Source organism: Panthera pardus, unplaced genomic scaffold (assembly GCF_024362965.1).
Source record: "Panthera pardus isolate Hobbes unplaced genomic scaffold, ASM2436296v1 HiC_scaffold_17, whole genome shotgun sequence".
In the NCBI taxonomy this organism is placed as follows: Eukaryota; Metazoa; Chordata; class Mammalia; order Carnivora; family Felidae; genus Panthera; species Panthera pardus.
The window spans coordinates 115,397,703-115,418,611 of NW_026526732.1; the positions used below are offsets into that span (position 1 = coordinate 115,397,703).

The following is a 20,909-nucleotide window of genomic DNA, read 5'->3' on the forward strand; positions in this document are numbered from 1 at the left end:
AAGGGGGGATGGGAAGGGGTGGGAACCAGAATAAATGCGATTTTTATTTCAGAGCCCACTTCTTATGTGGGAAACCAGTTTTACGTGGGCACGCTTAAAGCTTGGTTTTATTGACTTCGAGAGAGTTTAAGATGGCTTTTTAAAAAATACTTTCATTTTAATTTGCATTTTGCTCATTTCAAAGTGGTCAGCAATAGGATCGCTTCTTGAACTTTACAAAAACGCTGCATTTATTCAGATCACATGGCCTGTATTTAAGGGACGTTTGTAATTAGCTGAAGGAGTAGGGGACATTGGAAAGAGGAGAAAACCGGGAGATTGGAGTTAAATATTTTGTAAATGCTACAACCCAGGCAAAGTTAATTATTTGAAAATTTAAGTGACTTCTGGAGCATGCGTTTTCAGAGAGTTTCGGTGCTGTCGGGTCTTTGACAGTTTACGGTCCGTCCACTGTCTCCGCTCTCGCTGCGGCATCGAAACAACATAGCAGTGAGGTCACCGTGGCCACGAGACATGAGGGTGCCCGCGGGTGTTTCTTGGCAGGGTCTGGCACAGTAGTGCTCTTATGTTGCACGCGCTCGTAGAGAATATTCTCAGAGAGTCTTAACATCACTCCCCAGGGAGCCTCTTGCCTGTTTGTGCACGGAGAGCATGAAGCAGGGAGGTGGTACTTTGGCTGAAGACACATCGGTGGGAGAGGGTGGCCCTCACGAGCTGGTGCTTCCCCAGTGTGTTGGCATCATCGTGGCTAAGCGTGGCGTGCACTCGACTGGGAGCCAGGCGCCGTTGGATGCCTTGCAGACACTCACTCACCTAACCCTCAAGCTGAGGGAGGTGCTGTTGCCGTCCTGCTGTCCCCGTATTACAAAGAGAAAGTGGCCCCCTTTTGTTTTTTTTTTAAAGTTGGGAACCAGAATCCTATTGATGTTCATTGACATTGCCTGGAATGTCAGGGAAACTGAGCAGAAATCACTTGGTCCAGAGGCATTTAAAACACTAGCACATCATGGGGCGCCTGGATGGCTCAGTCGGTTAAGCGACCGACTTCGGCTCAGGTCATGATCTCACGGTTTTTGAGTTTGAGCCCCGCATCGGGCTCTGGGCTGACAGCCCAGAGCCTGGAACCCACTTCGGATTCTGGGTCTCCCTCTCTCTCTGCCCCTCCCCCCGCTCATGCTCTCCGTCTCTCAAAAATAAATAAACGTCAAAAAAGCCAAAAAACCACTAGCACATCTCAAGGCCAGAGCAGACCACATGTAAACCATCCTGGAAGGCTTCCTAAAGCTTTCCATTACCTGCTCACGTCCTGGCTCAGGCCCTTGAAAACTGGCACAGAATCCTTCCTGACTAAGCCTCTGTCCTTGTGGTGACTGAAACCCATTTCCTCGGCTCTGCGGGTGACAGAAGTGGAAGACAAGCGAAATGGTTCTTTCTGATGGAAGATTGCCACCCTGTAATGTTATTTCCCTTATGTTTTGGGTAATAAGACGCCTACCTTTTATTGGTAGAATGTGCTGGTAATCATTGTCTTCCGTTTTAGATACGTTCAATCCTCAAGGGTCAGAGGTATGTTCTTTCTTCACTTGTAGCCCATATGCCCAGCATCCAATTTGTGTCCTAGGCGTGCCTCTCCTTCTAGGGCCTATTGCCAAAGCGGCTCTTGGAACAGCTTTGTTCTTCATGTGCCCTTGCTCAAATTGTTTTTCTTCATACTGGAATCTTGAATGGTCACACCGATTCTTTTCCACATTTTCAGGGAGCAGTGATCCGCAAGTTGTACATGACCTTGGTGTCTCTCCTTCTGTTTTTGACACTCACGAAGACCTTCCCTGTCACCTGCCTGGTTGATGACTGGTTTGTTCATAAAGCGAACTTTCTGACTCGACTGTGCTACTTGTATATCGTCATGCAAGCCTCGAAGCCCAAGTATTACTTTGCCTGGACGTTAGGTACGTTCGATGGAATGGCCCTGCATGACAGAACCGCATTTGGGATCGCCTAATCGAAACAGAGTTCAATACGTAATGGGGGTGGCTGAGCCAGTATCGTTTTGTATTTTATCGCACAGCACTTCTGTCTCCTGCCATCCGTAAAGTCAATCACCCATGATAAGAGAAAAGCAATCCTGCCTCTCGTTTAAACTCAATGCTATTAACAGATGTCCAAATCTGGAAGCTTCCTCCACCAGTCAGAACTGGCCTTCAGTACAGCGGAAAGTTAGGGAAAAATTCCAGCATGAGCTGGTCATCGGGCCATTTTTCTGGGTTGTACATAATACAGGATACATGCTTGAATAATTTACCAATGCACGTGCTGATTGAGGTTATGCTGCTTTAATTGTTGGTTAAGATTTTTTCAAGTGATTTTTTTTTTTAAGGTAGAAAATTCAACTCACTTTGATTTTTCTCTCTTTCCTTTCAAACAATTTTAGACTGGAAAAGTTTAAAGCTTTGCTGGAGTGAGCCGTGAGTCCTTCTATTTACTTACCAGGCGTGGTAAGGGATTTTGATAAGGCACGGCAGCTGTGTCTAGTTCACATTTGGAACCCTTTCAGGAATGGAAATTTGACTTCTTAGCTGAGGGTGACCTGGGGCTTGATGTCAGGGAGCGGTGATTTGGTTTATTAAGCGAAACAGATGATTAAACTCAGTGCCTGGTGCTTCGCCCATATTCCGTGAGTGAAGGCATAGCGCTTAATTGAGTTCCTTTTTTCTCATTTCATGCTCCCAAGTTTTTATCTCCAAATTAAAGCTGGTAGCTACTGAATTTTTATTTTTTGTGGTAAAATAGACATAACGTAGAATTTATCATTTTAACCATCTCTATGCGTACAACAGACGGGCATTAAGTAAATACACGGTGTTGGGCGACCATCACCACCATCCGTCTCCAGGACGTTTTCCGTCACCCCAAACAGGAATGCTGTACCCGTTAGAAAAAGTAATATTCTCCTCATTCCTCCCTCTCCCCGGCCCCTGGTCTACATGATTTTCATAGGTCGAGATGTTCAGGGATAAGTTCAGTCCGGTGCGGTATTGATGTAATGCTTGGCCAGAAAGATCTGACTTAAGGCTCTTAAACAAGTTTGCAGCATGGGAAATTGTGTCTGTCCTATTTGGTTACTGCAGGGAGTTTTTGTCGAGGACCGGGTGCTGTGCTCGGGGGAACGCAAAGGGGGAACAAGAGCTCTGGTCTGTGGTCAAGATGGTTACGTTGTGTGGGCACAGAATTGTGCACCCCATCCAGGCAGGACACAGAGAGAGCTGTCCCCAGGCGAGGAGTACAGAGGGGACGAGGAATATGGGCTGGGGCTTCAAAAGTCCTATTCCTCTTTCTGTAGTTGTTTGCTTACTTGAGAAGGAGAATTTCTTGTAGGCAGGCGTGACACATACTATGGTGAACCCTGCTCGGAGTACCAGGCTTAGTTTTCTACGTGAATTACTTAATGTCTTCACTCTGCTCTAACCTGCGGGTGCGTCTGTGTGTGTGTGCACGTGGGCGTGTAAGAGAATGAGCGAGAGAGGAAGAGCTAATACTCTTTCACGCCCTCTTCTGCCTTCTGCTTGTTCACTTACTTTCCTTTTCTCTCTCCTCTCCCTACTTTTCCCTCTCCCGTATTCTGTATCCTAGGGCTTACGGGCTGGCTTCTGGACTAAATGAGCTCCTGCTTTAGGAGGAAAGAAAGGCCAGTCCGTGGCCTCATAGGGAAAGTCTAACACGAGGTGGGTTGTGCTGGTGGGGCTGTGGGTGGGGAGGGGGTTCTAGGGAACGGGGTGTCTGGTGTCATTCTGCCCTTTCGGGAGTGCCCCAGATACTGGGAGTATAGAAGTACTCTTTCCCGTGGGTAGCTTTTTTGGACTTGGCTCTTTTCTATACCCTCTTCACTTTATCTGGTTTTGATAGCTTCAGTAGAAACACTTCATTAATTTGTATGGCCTCAATTTGAACCTTGTTAGTTTAGATTGCTTGGGCTGGTCTGAAATTAACCTTTGTGTTACGAATAAAGAAGCAATGAAGAGTGTAACAGGGAATGCTTAAACTGCTTTACCAAATAATTGTTTTATCCAGCTCCTTAAAACATCATTTACATATAATTGATGCACTAATTATACGTGATTATAAATTTAATCCTTAAAGCTGGCCTCTTGATGGATCTCAGCTGAGCTGCACCGTGTTAGCCTCGTTTTCTCGTTACTGTTTACAGTGAAATAATTAAAGCTGTTTTCTTTGGACTTCATGTACGATCCTGGTTGTTTTTCCCTTGCTAATTAGTACTAATTAGCGAGACTCAACTTCAGCCCAGGCTGTGTTCCAAGGAACACGACCTCCAAAATATGGGTATCCAACTTATCTTCGATCATACAGTAGGCAATACAAGTAAAGCCAGTTTGGGGCTGGTGAATGTAGCACCCACCTCCGCTTGGAGACAAACACAAGTCTTCGGTTAAGAGGAGGCGGAATGCACTAGGGGGACCCGGTAGGTCCCCCCATCCTCTATAGAGACGTAGCATCCGAGAGTCGCTATTTCTGGTCCTTCATTTATCTTGGCGGGGTGGCTCGTAGCCGCTCAGGCTGTGGGATCAGAATTCCTTCTAGCATTCGGAGTCTGGCATTGTTGACCACCTGCGTGATGAGAATGTTAGCATCACTAAGCCTGGGCAAGACGGACACTGTGATAACAGCTAACATTTCTTGAGCGCCCACAGGCAAGGCACCGTGCTTTGTGCTCACTCATATCTCGTTTAAGTCTTTCCACATGGCTTTAAATTCGATACCATTCTTCTGTCCAATTTCCTCTCAAGGGAATGGGTGTCTAGATGTCAGACAACTCTCCCAGGCCATACGCTCAGGGTGTTGCTCGATGGGGGGCAGGAAGCCAGGGGCTCTGCCTCCGGAGCTCACCCTTGCCACTGTCTTCGCACCGCTGGGAACACTGAGAACACCTGTAGAGAGAGAGCTTTCTACAATCCTGGAAAGGTAGCGAGAACCAGAAAGAGAAGAAGTTGTTAATCTGCGTTTTAGATGAGGCCGGAGGGGGCGGAAGGAACTGAGTGAGGGGCTGCCTTGCGGGTCCCGGCCCTTGTTTCAGTCTCCAACACCGACCCCAACTGCCCCTCTTCTCTTTGTCTTGTTGTTCAGTGTCTTCCCGCACGTTTAAACTGGCACACCCAGTCGTTTCTTAACTGGCACACCCTTGCTTTGTTGTTCTTCTCCTTGTCCGCTGAGTATCCATCCAGTCAGCTTGGGAGAATGACCTATCAGCCCTCAGTACTTCTCTTCCCTCCTTCTAAAAGAAGCCAGATCGTTTCCCAGTGAAGCCAAACACAGTCACCCGGCTAGAGGACCAACCTGGAGGTGGTAAAGCAGTCATCAGCCCTTTCAAAAGGAAAGGAGACGAACATAGAACGGGCTGTGTTTCTTTAGAGTAACCCTTCAGAAGTCACTCTGGAGCTGGCCCTGAACTCCTATAGAAAAGAATGAGTAGAGCTACAAGAAAGATTTTTCTAAGATCTCCCCAGATCTTAAGACGGCGCTGTGATTTATTTTTTATTTTAACTTCAGTAAACATACAGTGTTGTATTTGGTTTCAGGTGTGTGATACAGTGATTCCACACTTCCATACATCAGCAAGTGCCCTCCTTAATCTCCAGACCCTTTTTCACCCATCCCCCTATGCACCTCCCTTCTGGTAACCATCAGTTTGTCCTCTAGAGTTAAGTAAGAGTACGTTTCTTGGTTTGTGTTTTTCCCCCCTTTGCTCATTTGTTTTGTTTTTTAAACACATATGAGCGAAGTCATATGGTACTTGTCTTTCTCTGACTTATTTCACTTAGCACGATACTCTCTAGTTCTATCCATATTGTTACAAATGGCAAGGTTTCATTTTTATGGATAAATCATATTCCATTGTGTGTATGTGTGTATACATATACACACACATATCACATCTTTATCCATTCATCAATGATGAATACTGGGACTGTGTCCATAGTTTGGCTATGGTAAATAATGCTGTATCTCTTTGAAGCAGTATTCTTGTATTTTTGGGGTAAATACTCAGTAGTGAAATTACTGGATCATAGGGTAGGCCTTTTTTTAAACTTTTTAAGGAACCTTCATACTGTTTTCCACAGTGGCTGCACCAGTTTGCATTCCCACCAGGAGTCTATGAGGATTCCTTTTTCTCCACATCCTTGCCAACTCTTGGTGTTTGTTGTATTTTTTAACCGCTCTGACAAGTAATAAGGTGATAGATATCTCATTATAGTGTTGATTTGCATTTCCCTGATGAGTGATGTTGAGCATCTTTCCGTGTGTCTGTTGGCCATCTAGATGTTGTCTTTGGAGAAATGTCTGTGTCTTCTGCCCATTTTTTATCTGGACTATTATTTTGGGGGGGTGGGGTGTTGAAGTTTCTTTTTTTAAAGAAAATAGTCTGACAGAATTGAAGTGAAAAGAGAAAATCAGCCTCTTGGTCGGCATCTACGTCGATTTCATCAGGTCTCTATCTGATTACAAAATCGCATAATTAAGGAGTCAGAAATGTTGCACTCACCTCAGGGGGACATCTTCTTACACTTCAGTGAAGTGAAATAAAGATGGAAACGGGCGTTTTCTCAGACTGACTTTGTGGGTAGGATGCTTTGGTAATGGGGTCCACGTGTGGTCTCCGTGGCTGCTGGCCCCAGATTCATGTCTCTCTGTCTCAGCTCTTTGTCTTGTGTTCTGAGCTTTTCTAACTGTATCTCAGCAGCTCTGGCTGAAACCTACTGGCATGTCACCCTGAATGTGTCCAGAATGAGCTCCGGTTTCTCTTTCAGAACTAACGCTATCAGTTCACGTTGTGCCATCTTGAATGACAACTCTCGGGCCTGAGTCCCCTGGGTCCTCGGTTTCTTCTGGCCTCTGCTTCTGAGCTTAGATGTGTGTTTACCTTCTTCCCTGTCTCCCCTTCTATCAAGCTGGTCACTAAATCCTTGCTGCTTTGTTCTGATTCATTTCTCTTTTACTTCCATTTTGTGTTCTGTGAGCGTCTAGTGCCTTATTATTCGCAGGTGTTCACTAAATGCTAGCGAATGAATAAAAATGAGTCCGTGAACGTTAAGGCCACCAAAGAACCACTGATGTTTCTGTGATTTATGATGGTACCAGGTCCTTAAAATTGTGTTGGTTTCTTTCCCAAAGGAGAGACCACTGCCTCTCTCTCAATCTTAAAGTTAGACAGACATTTAATATCTTATAAAGCAGCAACGTGACTTTTGTTCCATATCCTAATGTGTTGTTTTAAAAACCATAGCTGATGCAGTGAATAATGCAGCGGGCTTTGGGTTCAGCGGAGTGGATAAGAATGGAAATTTCTGTTGGGATCTGCTTTCTAACCTAAACATCTGGAAAATTGAGGTGAGTCTATTATGCTTTTGCATCAAGCTTCCGTCGCAAATAGAGCAAATGATTTGCTTTGAGTGTCGTGTCCCTGGAAGTTCTTCCTCAGAGTGTCCGAGGGATCAGGGAATTCTAAGTCGAGCAGCCCCTTGGACTTTTTTTTTTTTAAGATAACCTACTTTCTTGACAGTTTGCATGGCTCAAGGAATGACGTGTAGAAATCTGAAAAGGAACCAGGAAAATCGTTTTGTTGTTTACAGTCCTGTTCTTTCTACCAGAAAGTACAGATGTCATCTTCTCTCATTTCACATTCTGCTTTCTTCAGTCAAGAATACAGACTGGAAGTTCCTGCGTTTAGGTTGTTGTATGGCAGGCATTCTCTGTGGTTCCTTCTGAAACATTTCTAATCCATTTGCTTTTAAGAAGCGTTGTCATGGCACATGGCTTTTAGGCCACTCGAATCAGCGTGGGTTTTTTGTTGTTGTTTGTTTGTTTGTTTTTGGTCTTTCCCTGGCTCTGTTCTTGGATCACGGTTCGGTTCTCGACATGTCCTTATCTTCAGAGGTGGTCTTGTTGGGGCCATGAGATTCCCGGTTTTCCTGGCATTGTGTGAGCGGTCAGAGCAGCCTTTCCTTCTGGCTGCTGAGTGGGAGTAAGGACTCGGTTCTCGACCTACAGAAGGGTTGGTCCTCTAGCCGGGTGACTCATATTTGCTGTCGGTTCTGGTTTCCCACCCACCACAGGGCAGGCAGGGTGCCACGGGAGAGTCTGAGCAGAAGAGGATGTGCGTGTAGAGCAAGAAACCAGGGATGTGGAGACTGACCGCCTGCTCCCTGTTAGGTGGACACCAGGCCAAAAGGGGACATGGCCGATGTTCTCCACCTTCTTAATGCCCGAGGCTTCTCTTCTTCTTAATGGACAAGCAGCAGCCTCCAGTACGACCTTTGTCATGCTTGGAAAAGCAGTGTAGATCACTTACAAGCTTCCCATTTCTATACAGATGACGTCCGAGAGAGTCGCATCGGGACTTCATTCGCTTTTCCCACTCAAGTTCTTGGCTTCCTCAAAAATCTCGGATCACTGCTGGTTGCCTTGGGGTGCTACGGGTACACGTCCTTTACAGCATCTCCCTTTGGCCTGCTCACCAGTACCCTCAGCTGTGTGCCCAAAACACAGCCCTCCTGTTGTGGGTGTGTGGTCAGGGTGAAGCGCTAAGTTGTTAAGTCACATCTTTATTAGAAGAGAAAACCAGAAAGCAGAAGTTTGCATTCTCAGTAGAGTTGATCTAGAGCAAAGAGCTGAAGAAACCCAAGGAAGTCTGATTTAGTTAAGGTACTTCGAAGCTGTACATATAGCGTTGTATTAGCCAAAGACAACATAAATAAAACCCCTTAGGGCTTTGAATTAAAAAGTTATAATATCTACTTATGTATTTAATTTTCTGTCTGATCTATCTACCTACCTACCATCTCTCACCTTCCCTCCAAACATACTACATTAGGCCAATGTATGGCCCAAGATGTCCTTAGGGCTGCATAGAAAAAAGTGCCACTTATACTCTGCCTTTGTTAGGAATTCTGGTTTTTTGTTTTGTTTTAAAGTAGGCATCATGATGTGGGGCTTGAACTCACAACTCTGAGATCAAGACCTAAACTGAGATCAAGAGACACTTACCCAACTGAGCTACCCAGGCACCCCAAGAGTTCTGGTTCTTGAAAGTTTGCTTCATGCTTTCTACTGCCAGCCTTTGATATGACTTTTGTCTTTCTTTCTTTTTTTTTTTAATGAGAAAACCCAATTGATGGATTATTTTGGAATCTCTCTCCTTGGCACCTGTGTCATTGCCAGTTGGGTGATGTTTGTTTTCTTTTTTTGTATGGAGACTCCTTCATGCGTGAAATCTCTCCCTATTCTAAATCCAACTGGAAGCCCTTGAACCTGTGCAGCTCTTGGCAGAATCACTTCACAAGACTGACCTAGTGTATAGATGGCCACATAGGGAAAGATGACAGTTAAATTTAGGTTGTCTCCAGAAAAGCCTAAATCGACATGATGAAACTTTTCCTATGGCAAATCCCCCTTTAGAGTGTTTAGTTTTTAAACTCAGATGACTTAAAAAAAATTTTTTTTAACCAGAGTGGGAGAAAAACCTGTAAGACATTCCTTCAATTTTCCTATAATTTGAAAATAAGTTTTGAGGGAAATGAAGACTTTGCAAGCCAAGTTTTAGTGCAAAGCGAACTGTCTAAACACCGGGAAATTGTACTGTGTAGGATGGAACCACTGATCTTCTCTGGATGGAGTCGTCTCTATGCACATCTAATCTGCCGCCAGGGAAATTCTGGGGAGGACTTTCCATTACTTGGGGAATTTTTGAAGCTAATGATAGGTGTTATTTTCTTCTTTCTAGACTGCCACAAGTTTCAAAATGTACTTAGAAAACTGGAATATTCAGACAGCTACTTGGCTAAAGCGGTAAGAAAAATAAAAAAAATGACCTCATTGCTCATGGCACTGGGATATGTTTAGATGGGCGTCGCTAGATGAGCAGTAGTCTGCCAGGAGTAACGTGTCATCTGACACTTTTGTTTTGTATTAACATCTCTGCCCTATAATGGAAAAGTAGAAATAATGTGAGAGGGTCGCAGCGTAGCATAGTTATTTTAGTGTATCAAACACCTAATAGTGCCCTTCTTGTCTAGCAGCCACTCGTGCAGTTCTCAGGTCAGTTCCATAGGAGATGGCGGTTATCCCCATTTTACAGATGTGGAAAGTGAGACAGAGAGGTTATGACACTTGCTTAAAGTCACACAGCTAATGAGTACTTGATAAGAGCCCAAAGAGACTCTCTCCAGAGCCAGGCTCTTAAACCTCTGTGTTTTGCTGCCTCTTACCTATAGGAGATTAGGTCAAGGAAGGTCAATGTCAGCATCAAATCACTGAAGATCTCCATTTATCCCTAGCATTAACAGCTTGATGGCACTTTGAAGATTTAGGTTTTTTTAACCTCACATTTTTGTTCATATTTCTCTGTCATTTATTTCCCTACACATTCCAAGACTGCAAATGTTACTTAATATGGAATTAATAATGTGCTATCCTTGAAGCAAAAAACTCTAGCTAGCAAATACTCTGATCATATGAGTGCAAGAAGAGTGTGAAACTATCAAGCTGTAGATTCTGTTTCTGATACATAGCATTTTTCATAGGTCCCAACATCGGGGTAAGAGACAATATACGGTAACACTCCAAAGTAAACTCAAGCAGCGCCATCTGAGAATTGACCTGAACATGCAAATTTTGGGAATTTGTACTTACTGGTGCTATTAATTTTACCAGAAAATTTAGCATAAACCTCTATTTCTTTTTTTGTTTGTTTTAATGTTTATTTATTTTGAGAGAGAGAGTACGAGTTGGGGAGGGGGAGAGTACGAGTTGGGGAGGGACAGAGAGAGAGGGAAAGAGAGTCCCAAGCAGGCTCCACACTGTCAGCACAGAACGTGACACAGGGCTTGATCCCATGAACCGTGAGATCGTGACCTGAGCCGAAATCAAGAGTCGGATGCTCAACCAACTGAGCCACCCAGGTGCCCCTAAACCTCTATTTCTGTATGTCAGGTAATCCCAATATCTCCATTGGGAATTTATGTTCTAAGATGACTGAACATAAAAAATGTAACAGATATTAAAAAATCACTTTAGAAAACAAAGCATCTTATTCATACAAAAAGATACAGAGGGTAAGAAAAATACCTGTGAAGACTAGCCCATTTCAAAGAAACATTCCAAGTGGCATCCAGGTTCTGTGTCTCTTTCCCCAAATGCATTCTCTTTCTTTGTGTGACAAGGAAGCCGTAGTCCTTAGTTTGGGTTCACTTCCGTTGCGTTTGACAATCCATACAGAGCTGGATTGGTGTTAACTGTTTGAATTCCTATTTTATTTTATTTTTGGGGGTTCGATTGTTTAGTAAAGCACGTCGTGGTTTCCTTATGCTGCCACTGGCGATTTATAGATCGGATTTGGGAGAAAGTCCCCATCACTTCGTTTTAATCAACCAAGAAGTCAGAGATCTCCAGGGTATTTGCTGACAGTTTCTAGGTCCTCACAGTGTCACTCTTTAAAGCGAATTCGTGGATTGAAATCCAAAGGGACACCGGAAGCGCTGAAAAGTCGTGTAACCGACACCGTGATTTTGTGCTGGAGTCCTTGCCAAGAGAGATGAATCGGTTTGCAGCGTTGGCTGGGTAGATGGCACGGAGGCCAGGTTGGGATTCATTTTGACCGAAGGAAGATACCCACTTCGAAAGACGCTATCCTGATCTGAAAAGTTCTAGTGCCAGTGGCCCTGATCCATAAGTGTTCCCGGTAGATCAGGGCACTGGAGGAGTGCGCTTCTATGAGGCAGGAGCTCTTGCTGGGTGGAGTGACCGCTTGGACTTTTATTAGATCTCGTATGACGGGGCCCAGATCACTTAGTTCCATGCAGTTTAAAACTTCCTATTCTACTCCCCAGACGATTGGACTACGAATTCCCTGTCTGGTAGCATTCAGGAAACGGAGCCCAGGCAGCTGGCGTTGCATTGAAAAGCCCTGATAGGGGTAGGCTTGTTCTACCTATAATGGGTCAGATGATTTCTGTGTGGTCTGAAGGCACAAGTGTAGTTAAGACGTTTCTGCTCCTCGGACTGATGGCTTGTTGTACCTTCCTCTCTTCATAGAGTGTGCTATGAGCGGGTTCCCTGGTACCCCACGGTGCTAACCTTTGTCCTGTCTGCCTTGTGGCATGGTGTCTACCCTGGATACTATTTTACCTTCTTAACTGGAACCCTTGTCACAGTAGCAGCCAGAACGGTAAGCTTCCTTTGGTTGTAGGATCTTTTCCCTAATAATCTGATGCCTGTATGTGTGTTACCTTCTGGTCTCAGAAGTAGGTGGTGGAGATGGGAGTGATGCTTTGAAAAATCACCACACAACAGAAGTCTTCCTCTTAGAGAAATACTTCAATATATAGGAATTTTTGGCCACCAAGTGATTAACTGCTTTTCTGTTATTTACAGATGGTATTTGCAAAACAAGGAATTTTAGGAGTAACGAATGTTTCGTACCTTAAGAGATGAAACCATTTTTAATCATTAAGCGGTCTACCAATTACGATGCCTTCGTAATTGAGGCTCCACAGGCTTCATTCTGCTTGTACCCAACTCATTTTCTCATTTCATTATCGTAAGCTGAGAAACAATCCGCCAAGTCTGTGCAGCCAGTAAAATTGTGTTGTTAGAGATCACTCTAACTTGTCACATGCTCATGCCTGATCCGATTAAGTTAGTTTGTGTGAAATTCTTTGTGAATTTGTTTGGGTAGCCTCCAGTTCGTCCTGGACTGTTCCTACTCTGTGCTGGTTGTAGAGTAGGATGCTAAAGAAACACAAACCCTGCCTGCCCTTAAAGAACGAAATGAACACATATGTGAGTAATTGTAAATCAGGGTATGCTGATTGTGCAGTAGAGTTTTGTATTTGATTTAATCACAACCTTTGATAATGATTGTGGCCTTCCATATTTAGGTGCCAGGGATTAAAAAGAAAATTTTTTTAATGTTTATTTATTCTTGAGACGGAGACAGAGCATGAACAGGGGAGGGGCAGAGAGAGAGGGAGACACAGAATCCGAAGCAGGCTCCAGGCACCGAGCTGTTGGCACAGAGCCTGACGTGGGGCTCGAACCCATGAACCGTGAGATCGTGACCTGAGCTGAAGTCAGATGCTCAACCGACTGAGCCACCCAGGTGCCCCTGGTGCCATGGATTTGCCATGTTAAACTGTATTTTGGATGTGAATTCAGGAGCCCCAGCATAGCTATTCACGCTTTAATTCATGTATCCTGTGAGTGTTTCAGGCACTGGAATCCCACAGCAAGAGTCCCTTCCCTGCAGAATACCTGTTTTAGTTCGATGAATGTGGGTTGGAATATACGTGTGAACAAGAATAATTGATTATTTTAAAAGTGCACCAATCAGCATGAGTAGTAACGTCTATATTCCACATATCTGTAAGTGGAAAACAAGGAACGCCGTGTCTTTTCTCCCATTCACATACCCCTTACATTATAAAAGCACAGAACAGATGGCCAGGACAAGCTAAAACAAAGACCGGAATTGTGCTCGTTTATATATCCAAAGTATTATTCCTGAAAATGCCTTTAGCTCTGTGATTTCAACTGGTATCAAAGCATTGATTTATGGAAAGCCTTTCTTTTGGGTGGCCCGGACATATTTTTCACAAATGAGTTAGATAGGGGGTAGAGAGGGTTGGTAGAACAGTATTCCCAGGAGAATGAACTCAGGAGTTTGCTGATACTGCTTACGCTCCCCAGGGGGTGGAGCTCTGACTGTCTTGAACTCGCCAAGAAGGAGTCTTTAGCTTACCCAGAGGCCCCCAGGAAGCCTCTCCTGCGTTGGGGCTAAGCTACCTGTAAGCCAGTCACTGTCCCAGCTGCGCCTTTGGTTCTTGGATCTGGGAATTACATGTCTTTCTGGAGGCAAATCTAGTCCCATTTATTAAAAGACCTACAAATAATTATGGAAAAGTTAGCTTTTCCATATTATATCACAGATTAATATTTTCGGCATGAAATATGGTTTCCGATAGAATACTAAAAAAAAAAAGCCTAGAAAATAAATCTGTGCCATCAGTGAAAATATAAATGTGGATGTGTATGCATAGCGAGAGGCTTGGGAGGATATGTGCCAAGGTTATAAACAGTGCTTTTCGCTGGCAGATATCAAAAGATAAAATTCTTTTTTGCTTAGTTCTTTGAACACTTGTCAACAGTGGACATAAATATATGTTTTTACGATAATAAAAATCATAATGGCATTTTTGATCACCTGTGTTCCCAAGGTATACTGCCCCCATGCATGGAATAAAAACTGTTTTTATTTTTTTATCCCTGGCTCTGCCTTCCTTGGCTTGCAGATGAGGAACAACTACAGACATTACTTCCTTTCCTCAAAAGCCCTCAAGGTTGCGTATGACGTGGTCACCTGGGCGGTCACTCAGCTGGCCGTGTCCTACACCGTTGCTCCCTTCGTTATGTTAGCAGTTGAACCAACCATCAGCTTATACAAGTAAGTTTCCGTCGTTCTCCATTGCTGTTTCATAAACTTGTCTTCTCTGCGTTTGGCTTGGAAGTTGGCAAATTGAATCCATCAGTATTAAGAATTTCTAAATATGGCTTCCACGTATCTTAAGTGGAGGAAACTGCCAAAATGTGAAATATGTGTCAACTTACAGCAGGAATGTTTGCGTTCAGCTCAAAACCATTTAATACCTTCTGGTTGCTGGGCACTGTCCTAGAAGTTAGGGATAAAATGGTGAGAAAAATAAAAGAAATCCTTCCTGGTCCCATGGAGGGGATAGCTTGATAGAGGCATTAAGTACATTAAGAGTACATTAAGATTGTACTCAGAGTGAATGATACTGATGAGGTTTTGGAGTGGTGGGGGTTGGTAGCTGATGGCCAAGAAAGAATTGTTGAAGATGTCTTTGCTGCAAGATGTGATTTTATCAAAGCACATGGACAGGACCGGTGGGCAGGAACAGCTCTACTGGGGTTGTGAAGAGTGACTAGTTATATACCCCGGAGTTGGGGGAGGTAGAGTCAAAAGGAGGCCTCCAGAAGGCCTTTGGTCTGCTAAAGAGGACTCCTAGGATACCTGAGGCCTTGCTATTGTGAAGCTAAGGTCGTTTTTCCTCTAGTAAGGCATTTACGCTAGGATGGTGGGGGGGTTCCTGGAGGAAATGTTCTACTACGAATTTGCCTGAAGTATTTATCAATGGGCTGCAGGTTGTAAAGAAATTTAATTTTACCTGCTGTTTCTTTCTTGCCTTTGTTCCCTATATCCCTATGGAGAGGAAGGTGATACCAGGGGCTCCAGGAAACGGAGTCTAGAGATAACTGGAGAGGAGTCTGTTGATAATAAATTACCAAAAAAAGGCCATCATAAGATATTTGTGAACTGAGGGAGACTCCCGTCCCGCATGACTTTGATCTCTATTAACTGCTTGTTTCCTTTCCTTGGTCCTTGGGCGGCCAGGAGTGTCTGAGGAATATGGCACATATCCCACCTGGGGGCGGGGCGGGGGCAGGGGTGCTGGCTTGCACTTTGCCCTCAGCTTGCCTTAATGCTCCCTCATCAGTATCGAGACTTAGGAGGGCACGTAACAGGAATCGGACTCAGACCGGACATCAAGGGTAGCTTTTGGGTGACAACGGCATTCGAGCTAAGACCTGGAGGCTGCATGGGGGGGGGGGGGGGGGGGGAGTGAAACATAGTGTGTGTGGGGATGTGAGGGTGATGGTCCAGGTGGAGCACCCTAGGGACTGTGCTCCAGACACAGGGAACAGCACTGAAAAGGCCCCCTGTGCTAGGAGGAGGTTCTGGGCACTGAAGCCCCAAGTGACCTGAGTGTTGGCAGAACCGAGAATCCATGGTAGATAGCGGTGAGCTGAGGGGAGAGAGTAGCTCTCAGTATCCCTGTTTGTCGTAAGAGGAAGTGGAAGCTCAGAGAGGGTGATTGAACAAAACTCACACACCTCGACCTGAGTTTCAGACCTGGAGTTCCTTTATAGCAAGAACAGTAATGCAGTCACGAAAAATGTCTTTACAAGCTATTTGGGCAGAATGTTACTGGTTGGAGATCATGCTAAATAGCGATTTGTTGGAGATAACGTGCATTTAACCGACTGAAGTATGCTGATTCCTACACTCAGGGGCTCTAGAGGAAGAGAAGCAAATAGCTACCAAGCCAGATCACCCAAGTAGATTTCCATGTATTTACAAAAACAATAATTCCCTGCCCAGATCAGCTCTGTCCAGAAGTTTCTACAGTCTAGAAATGCTATCCGGTGTGTTAGTCATCGGCACGTGTGGCCGTTGAGCGTCTGCAATGTGGCTGCGGCGACTGAGGAACTGAATGGTCAATTTTATCTAATTTTAATTAATTTGAATTGTAACAGCCACGTGTTGCCAACGGCTATCATAGATTGCATCTCACAAAGTGTTTTCAGCATCTCTTAAGAGAATCACTGAATCTGATGAAAGAAATGAAAATTGAATGTGCGTTTTTTTGTTTTTTTTTTTTAGCGGAGGTGGGTCTGGTTGCATTCCAGATCTGTTCCTCACTTGGGGCTAATTTCGGTGACTGGCAATGAATGGCAGTTGTATGCAAATCACTTCTCCGCACATCCATCACTGCTTAACATTTAAATTTCAGATGTGCTTTAATTTTAGGTCTAGTCGGTTTTCAATCTATGGTGACTTCCCATCTCAGCTTTAAATTCCTGTCTAATCTTTAAGTTGTGAATCCCAAGTAAACACTTAAATGTATTATGAAAGAACCTGTCTGAGCTCAGGATACTATGACTAAATATAGCCCGAGTGAGTTCTGCCACAAACATTTCCCTCGTTGCGGAGGCCGGGAAGTCCCAAGATCAAGGTGCTGGCAGATTGGGTTTCTGGGGAGTGCTGTCTTCCTAGTTTACGGAAGCTGCCTTCTCTCCGTGTCCTCACAGGGTGGCAGAGCCACACAGGGAGAGGCAGCTCACACTCTGGTTTCACTTTATCTTCCCATAAAGGTACTAATCCCATCACGGGGCCCACCCCCAACCAGATTACCTCCCAAAGTTCCGCTTCTCCAATACCATCCCTTGGGAAGTTAGGGCTTCAATACATGAATTGGAAGGTTGGGGCACCTTTGGGGTCCATGGCTGGACCTTTTTGGGAACTCATTTTGAAAGGCAAATCCTTATCCATGAACTTGTCTTTAAGTAGAAGACCCTTAAAAAATATTTTTTAACATTTACTTATTGAGAGAGAGACACAGAGCAAGCAGTGGAGGGGCAGACAGAGAAGGAGACACAGAATCTGAAGCAGGCTCCAAGCTGTCAGCACAGGGGCTCGAACCCATGAACTGCAAGATCATGACCTGAGCCGAAGTCCGACGCTTGACTGAGCCACCCCGGTGCCCTAGTAGTGACACTTTCTTAAATTCAGTGTGTAAGGATGCCAGGTAGAGACATCTTTTGCAGATAGCATCTCCTTGAGAGTGAGGACTATGCCTCATTCGTCGGTGTATCTGGGGTACCTGGTTCGGAACTAGGGTGCTCAACAAATGTTGAGTTTTTCCATAATAAAGAGATGAAGTATTTCTTAAAATTTTAGAAAAATATGGAATGGCAGAATAGGTTACTAAACTTTGGGAGGGGATTGAAATATTTTCCTTCTGACTTCCAAAATAATTGGCTTTAATCTAACATAACTGTTCCAGTGTAGATGAAAGATTAAGGAAAATGCAAGAACAAAGCGTGGCTGGAGTGCCTGTTGAGCCAGTGTGTCTATCTATAGAACTCTTTTTCACTCTCAGTGTCCTGGTTTAGACAATAAATTAATTGTTTACTTGCCTGGGGCTGGTTAAATTATAGGAGCCTCCTTATCCCCGGTTTTGCTTTACATGGTTTCAGTTACCCGCAATTACTCTCTGGGAGCAAATGATCCGCCTCCTGATGTGTGATCAAAAGGTCAGTAGTAGCCTAATGTTACTAATTTTATCACCTCCCATCATCACAAGGGTGAGTACAGTACTATTGTACTGTATTTTGAGAGAGGAGAGACCATATTCTTATAACTTTTATTAAAGTACATGGTTGTAGTTCTATTAATTTCTTACTTTGCCTAATTTATGAATTAAACTGTATCATAGGTCTGTAGAGGGAGAAACAGTATATATAGGTTTCAGTACTGTCCACAGTTTCAGACCTCTACTTGGGGCTCTTGGACCGTGTCCTCCAGCTAAGGTGGGAGGGAGGTATCTGTGGTACCCTCACTCCTATATTCCTGTTGTTCCCCATTCCCCTGAAGGAAGGAAGGGCTTTGCCTTTTTTTTAGGTCCTGGTTTAATGCTTTGTACATCCTAAGCAGTAAATGCTTATTGAAAGAATAAGTGAAGATGTATTTGCTTCTGTTAGAACTCTTCACTATTCTGTAGATGCTTTCAGGGAAATTTATTTAGGGGATATGTGAATTAACCTGATTCCAATGTGTCTGAGAAGGACACATGAATCCGTTCTGGGTTTCTTGACATTATTTTCCTTTGATCTTCCAGAAGCATTGGAGAACGTTTAAGTTCAGCCTTTCCAAAAGGCTATAGAACAGTTGTACAAATGTGAGCTGTTTCTAATTACTTGCATTTACAGATATTTATTGTCTACATTGTGCTCAGTGTGCTGAATGCCACGTTTACACAATAGAAATGCACAGACTGAAAAAGCAGCACTTGTTTCTTATTAGTTTGGGTGAAAGCGATTTTCAGAGTCATAGAGCAGGTTTTGAAAATCTGGATTCTTCTGGCTCCTAACGCACACAAGAACAACTCTTCACACTTGAGCATATCAGTTAAAGTGTAAGGTGCGTTTGTGTCTAGGGAACAGAGTATAGGGTTTGAATTGGGTCCTGTGTGTTCTTAGATTTCAAATCATTAGGGGTTTCTGGCTGTTATGGGATTCATGCTCTTAGTCTGATCAGGGCAGGGGGACAGTACTGTGTATCTATCTGTAGATGGGCTGATGGGTTTGCTGTGTTCAGTTCTATGCTTTTGGTCCATCCCTGGCCTGCTCACCTACCGAAGGAGCCCCCCGCCTTGGGGTGGATCAAGGCAAACTGGAATACAGACGGGTTGGCTACTGCCCAAAATTGTGCCTTCACTTGCTGGCCTACAGATGATGTAATCACACCCATGTGACTTTTCCCATTTGCATCCTTGTGCGAAATACAATTTTTGTGTTTTATTTTAGGTCCATGTACTTTTATTTACACATCATAAGTCTTCTGATAATACTATTTCTGCCGGTCAAACCCCATGCTCATATTCAGAGGCAGCCTCAGACTCTGAACTCCATTAATAAGAAGAAAAAAGATTGATACCTCCAAGAAAAAGCTGAGCGTGTAAAACTGCAAAACATCGGAAAGTTGAGACCAAAAGGCTCAAGGGTTCTCCAGTGACTTAGAAGCAATGTTTACGTGCATTTTTTTTTAAGTGCAGGGAGAATTTTTCTCAAGCCTTTTTAAGTCAGCCATGTCCGGTTGACTTAATATTTCCTAGGACACTTGAGTGGTGTGGAGGTATGTGCAGAATGTGCCAGAGACCGTGCAGTCTGGGCTGCTGGGTCTTTGCTTCTCTGGCACCATTTCCAGCCACGGGAGCCCATACATCTGCTCCGGAAGGCAGAAGGTGTGGTCGCTGACAGAGCTGATCTTCCAGAATATACCCAGATATGGTTGTTCCTTGGGAAGCCCCAGACCCTTTGACCACAGTGACGACACTCAGAAGACCGCGGAGGAGGAGGAGCCGGCACGAAAGAACCAGGAGGACTTGCCATGAACACTTGAGTGGATGGAAAATCAGGCATGCCCGAAAGTAGGCTGCATTTTTTTCCCCAAGAGATAGAACTCTTCCCTTTTTTCCTTCTGAACTGAGCCAAGATTGGAAATCAGTCTCCTGTACTCCGGGAGTCTAGGAAGGGCTACTGTTTTCCATTTCACACACGCCATCTCTTTGCCCAGGGATGGCCCTGAGAAAACACCCAAATGTTTGTACCATCAAAGGCAGAATAAATAAGCCTTCTAAATAAGTAATTTGTTTTAAAAAAGTAAAGTTCCATAGAAGCTTGTTAAGAAGCAGCATTTTTCTCTTTGCTCACCTCATTTCGTGGAGGTGTTCATGATCTTGGTTATGATACACACACCAGCTGATTTTCACTTTTCTGGTTTTGCAGTTGATTAAATTTGACTATTTTAGTTGAATCATTGTATCGGAGAGCAGAAATGGAGGACCGTTTTCTATCCTTGTTATGAATGTGCTGTGGTTCCTTTCGGGGACTTCTATTGGATAATATTCTATGTGGGAGAAAGAAACATGGTATTAAATGTGCAAAATGATGAAACTGATAATAATAAATTATATGTTACAACAGTGTACCCTAAAGTAATGGTGAGAGAATTTGTTCCAATCAGATGGCTCCCAATTGGTTTTTTACCAAATGAATGCTGTGTTTCTATATAAAGGAAGCATTCCTGAATGGAATGATTGCTTTTTGTTTCTGTGAGGGGTGACTCAGCATTCTGAAGTACGTGCCTTATATTTGTGTGTTTCTCTAAGTTTTAACAAATGCACATAGTTCAGGTTTTTCTCTTAAGTTTTAACAAATGCACAAAGTTCCAGTTTTTACTTGTTTAAAATTTGACCTTTTATGACCTGTTCAATTTGTCCTCTGTGTCATGTACTTGGAAGGTTTTGGTTTTTTTGGTTTAATTTCCTGTCTTCATTCCCAACTTTGCAGGTAGGATTAACCCCCTTTCCCAGACGAGGAAACAGAGAATCAGGGGGAGGTTTTCTAAGTGCCCCCACAGTCACAGAGTTAGTGAAGGAGCAGAGATTAAAATCCAAATTCCAAAGCTTTGGACAGTTTGT

The 20,909-nt window shown here is 44.0% G+C and overlaps 1 protein-coding gene across 5 annotated transcripts in view; it reads left to right on the plus strand.

The window, feature by feature from the left end:
* MBOAT1 (membrane bound O-acyltransferase domain containing 1) overlaps positions 1-20,416 on the plus strand; it is a 107,710-nt gene extending 87,294 nt beyond the window's left edge. For all 5 annotated transcript variants that reach the window (XM_053904852.1, XM_053904856.1, XM_053904853.1 and 2 more), the window contains 6 exons: positions 1,757-1,949; positions 7,298-7,401; positions 9,794-9,858; positions 12,103-12,235; positions 14,358-14,509; positions 19,234-20,416. In XM_053904852.1, the coding sequence (XP_053760827.1) occupies positions 1,757-1,949; positions 7,298-7,401; positions 9,794-9,858; positions 12,103-12,235; positions 14,358-14,509; positions 19,234-19,360 (774 nt within the window). In that variant the 3' untranslated portion in view covers positions 19,361-20,416. The remainder of the gene's footprint in view (positions 1-1,756; positions 1,950-7,297; positions 7,402-9,793; positions 9,859-12,102; positions 12,236-14,357; positions 14,510-19,233) is intronic.
* Positions 20,417-20,909: the final 493 nt, after the last annotated feature.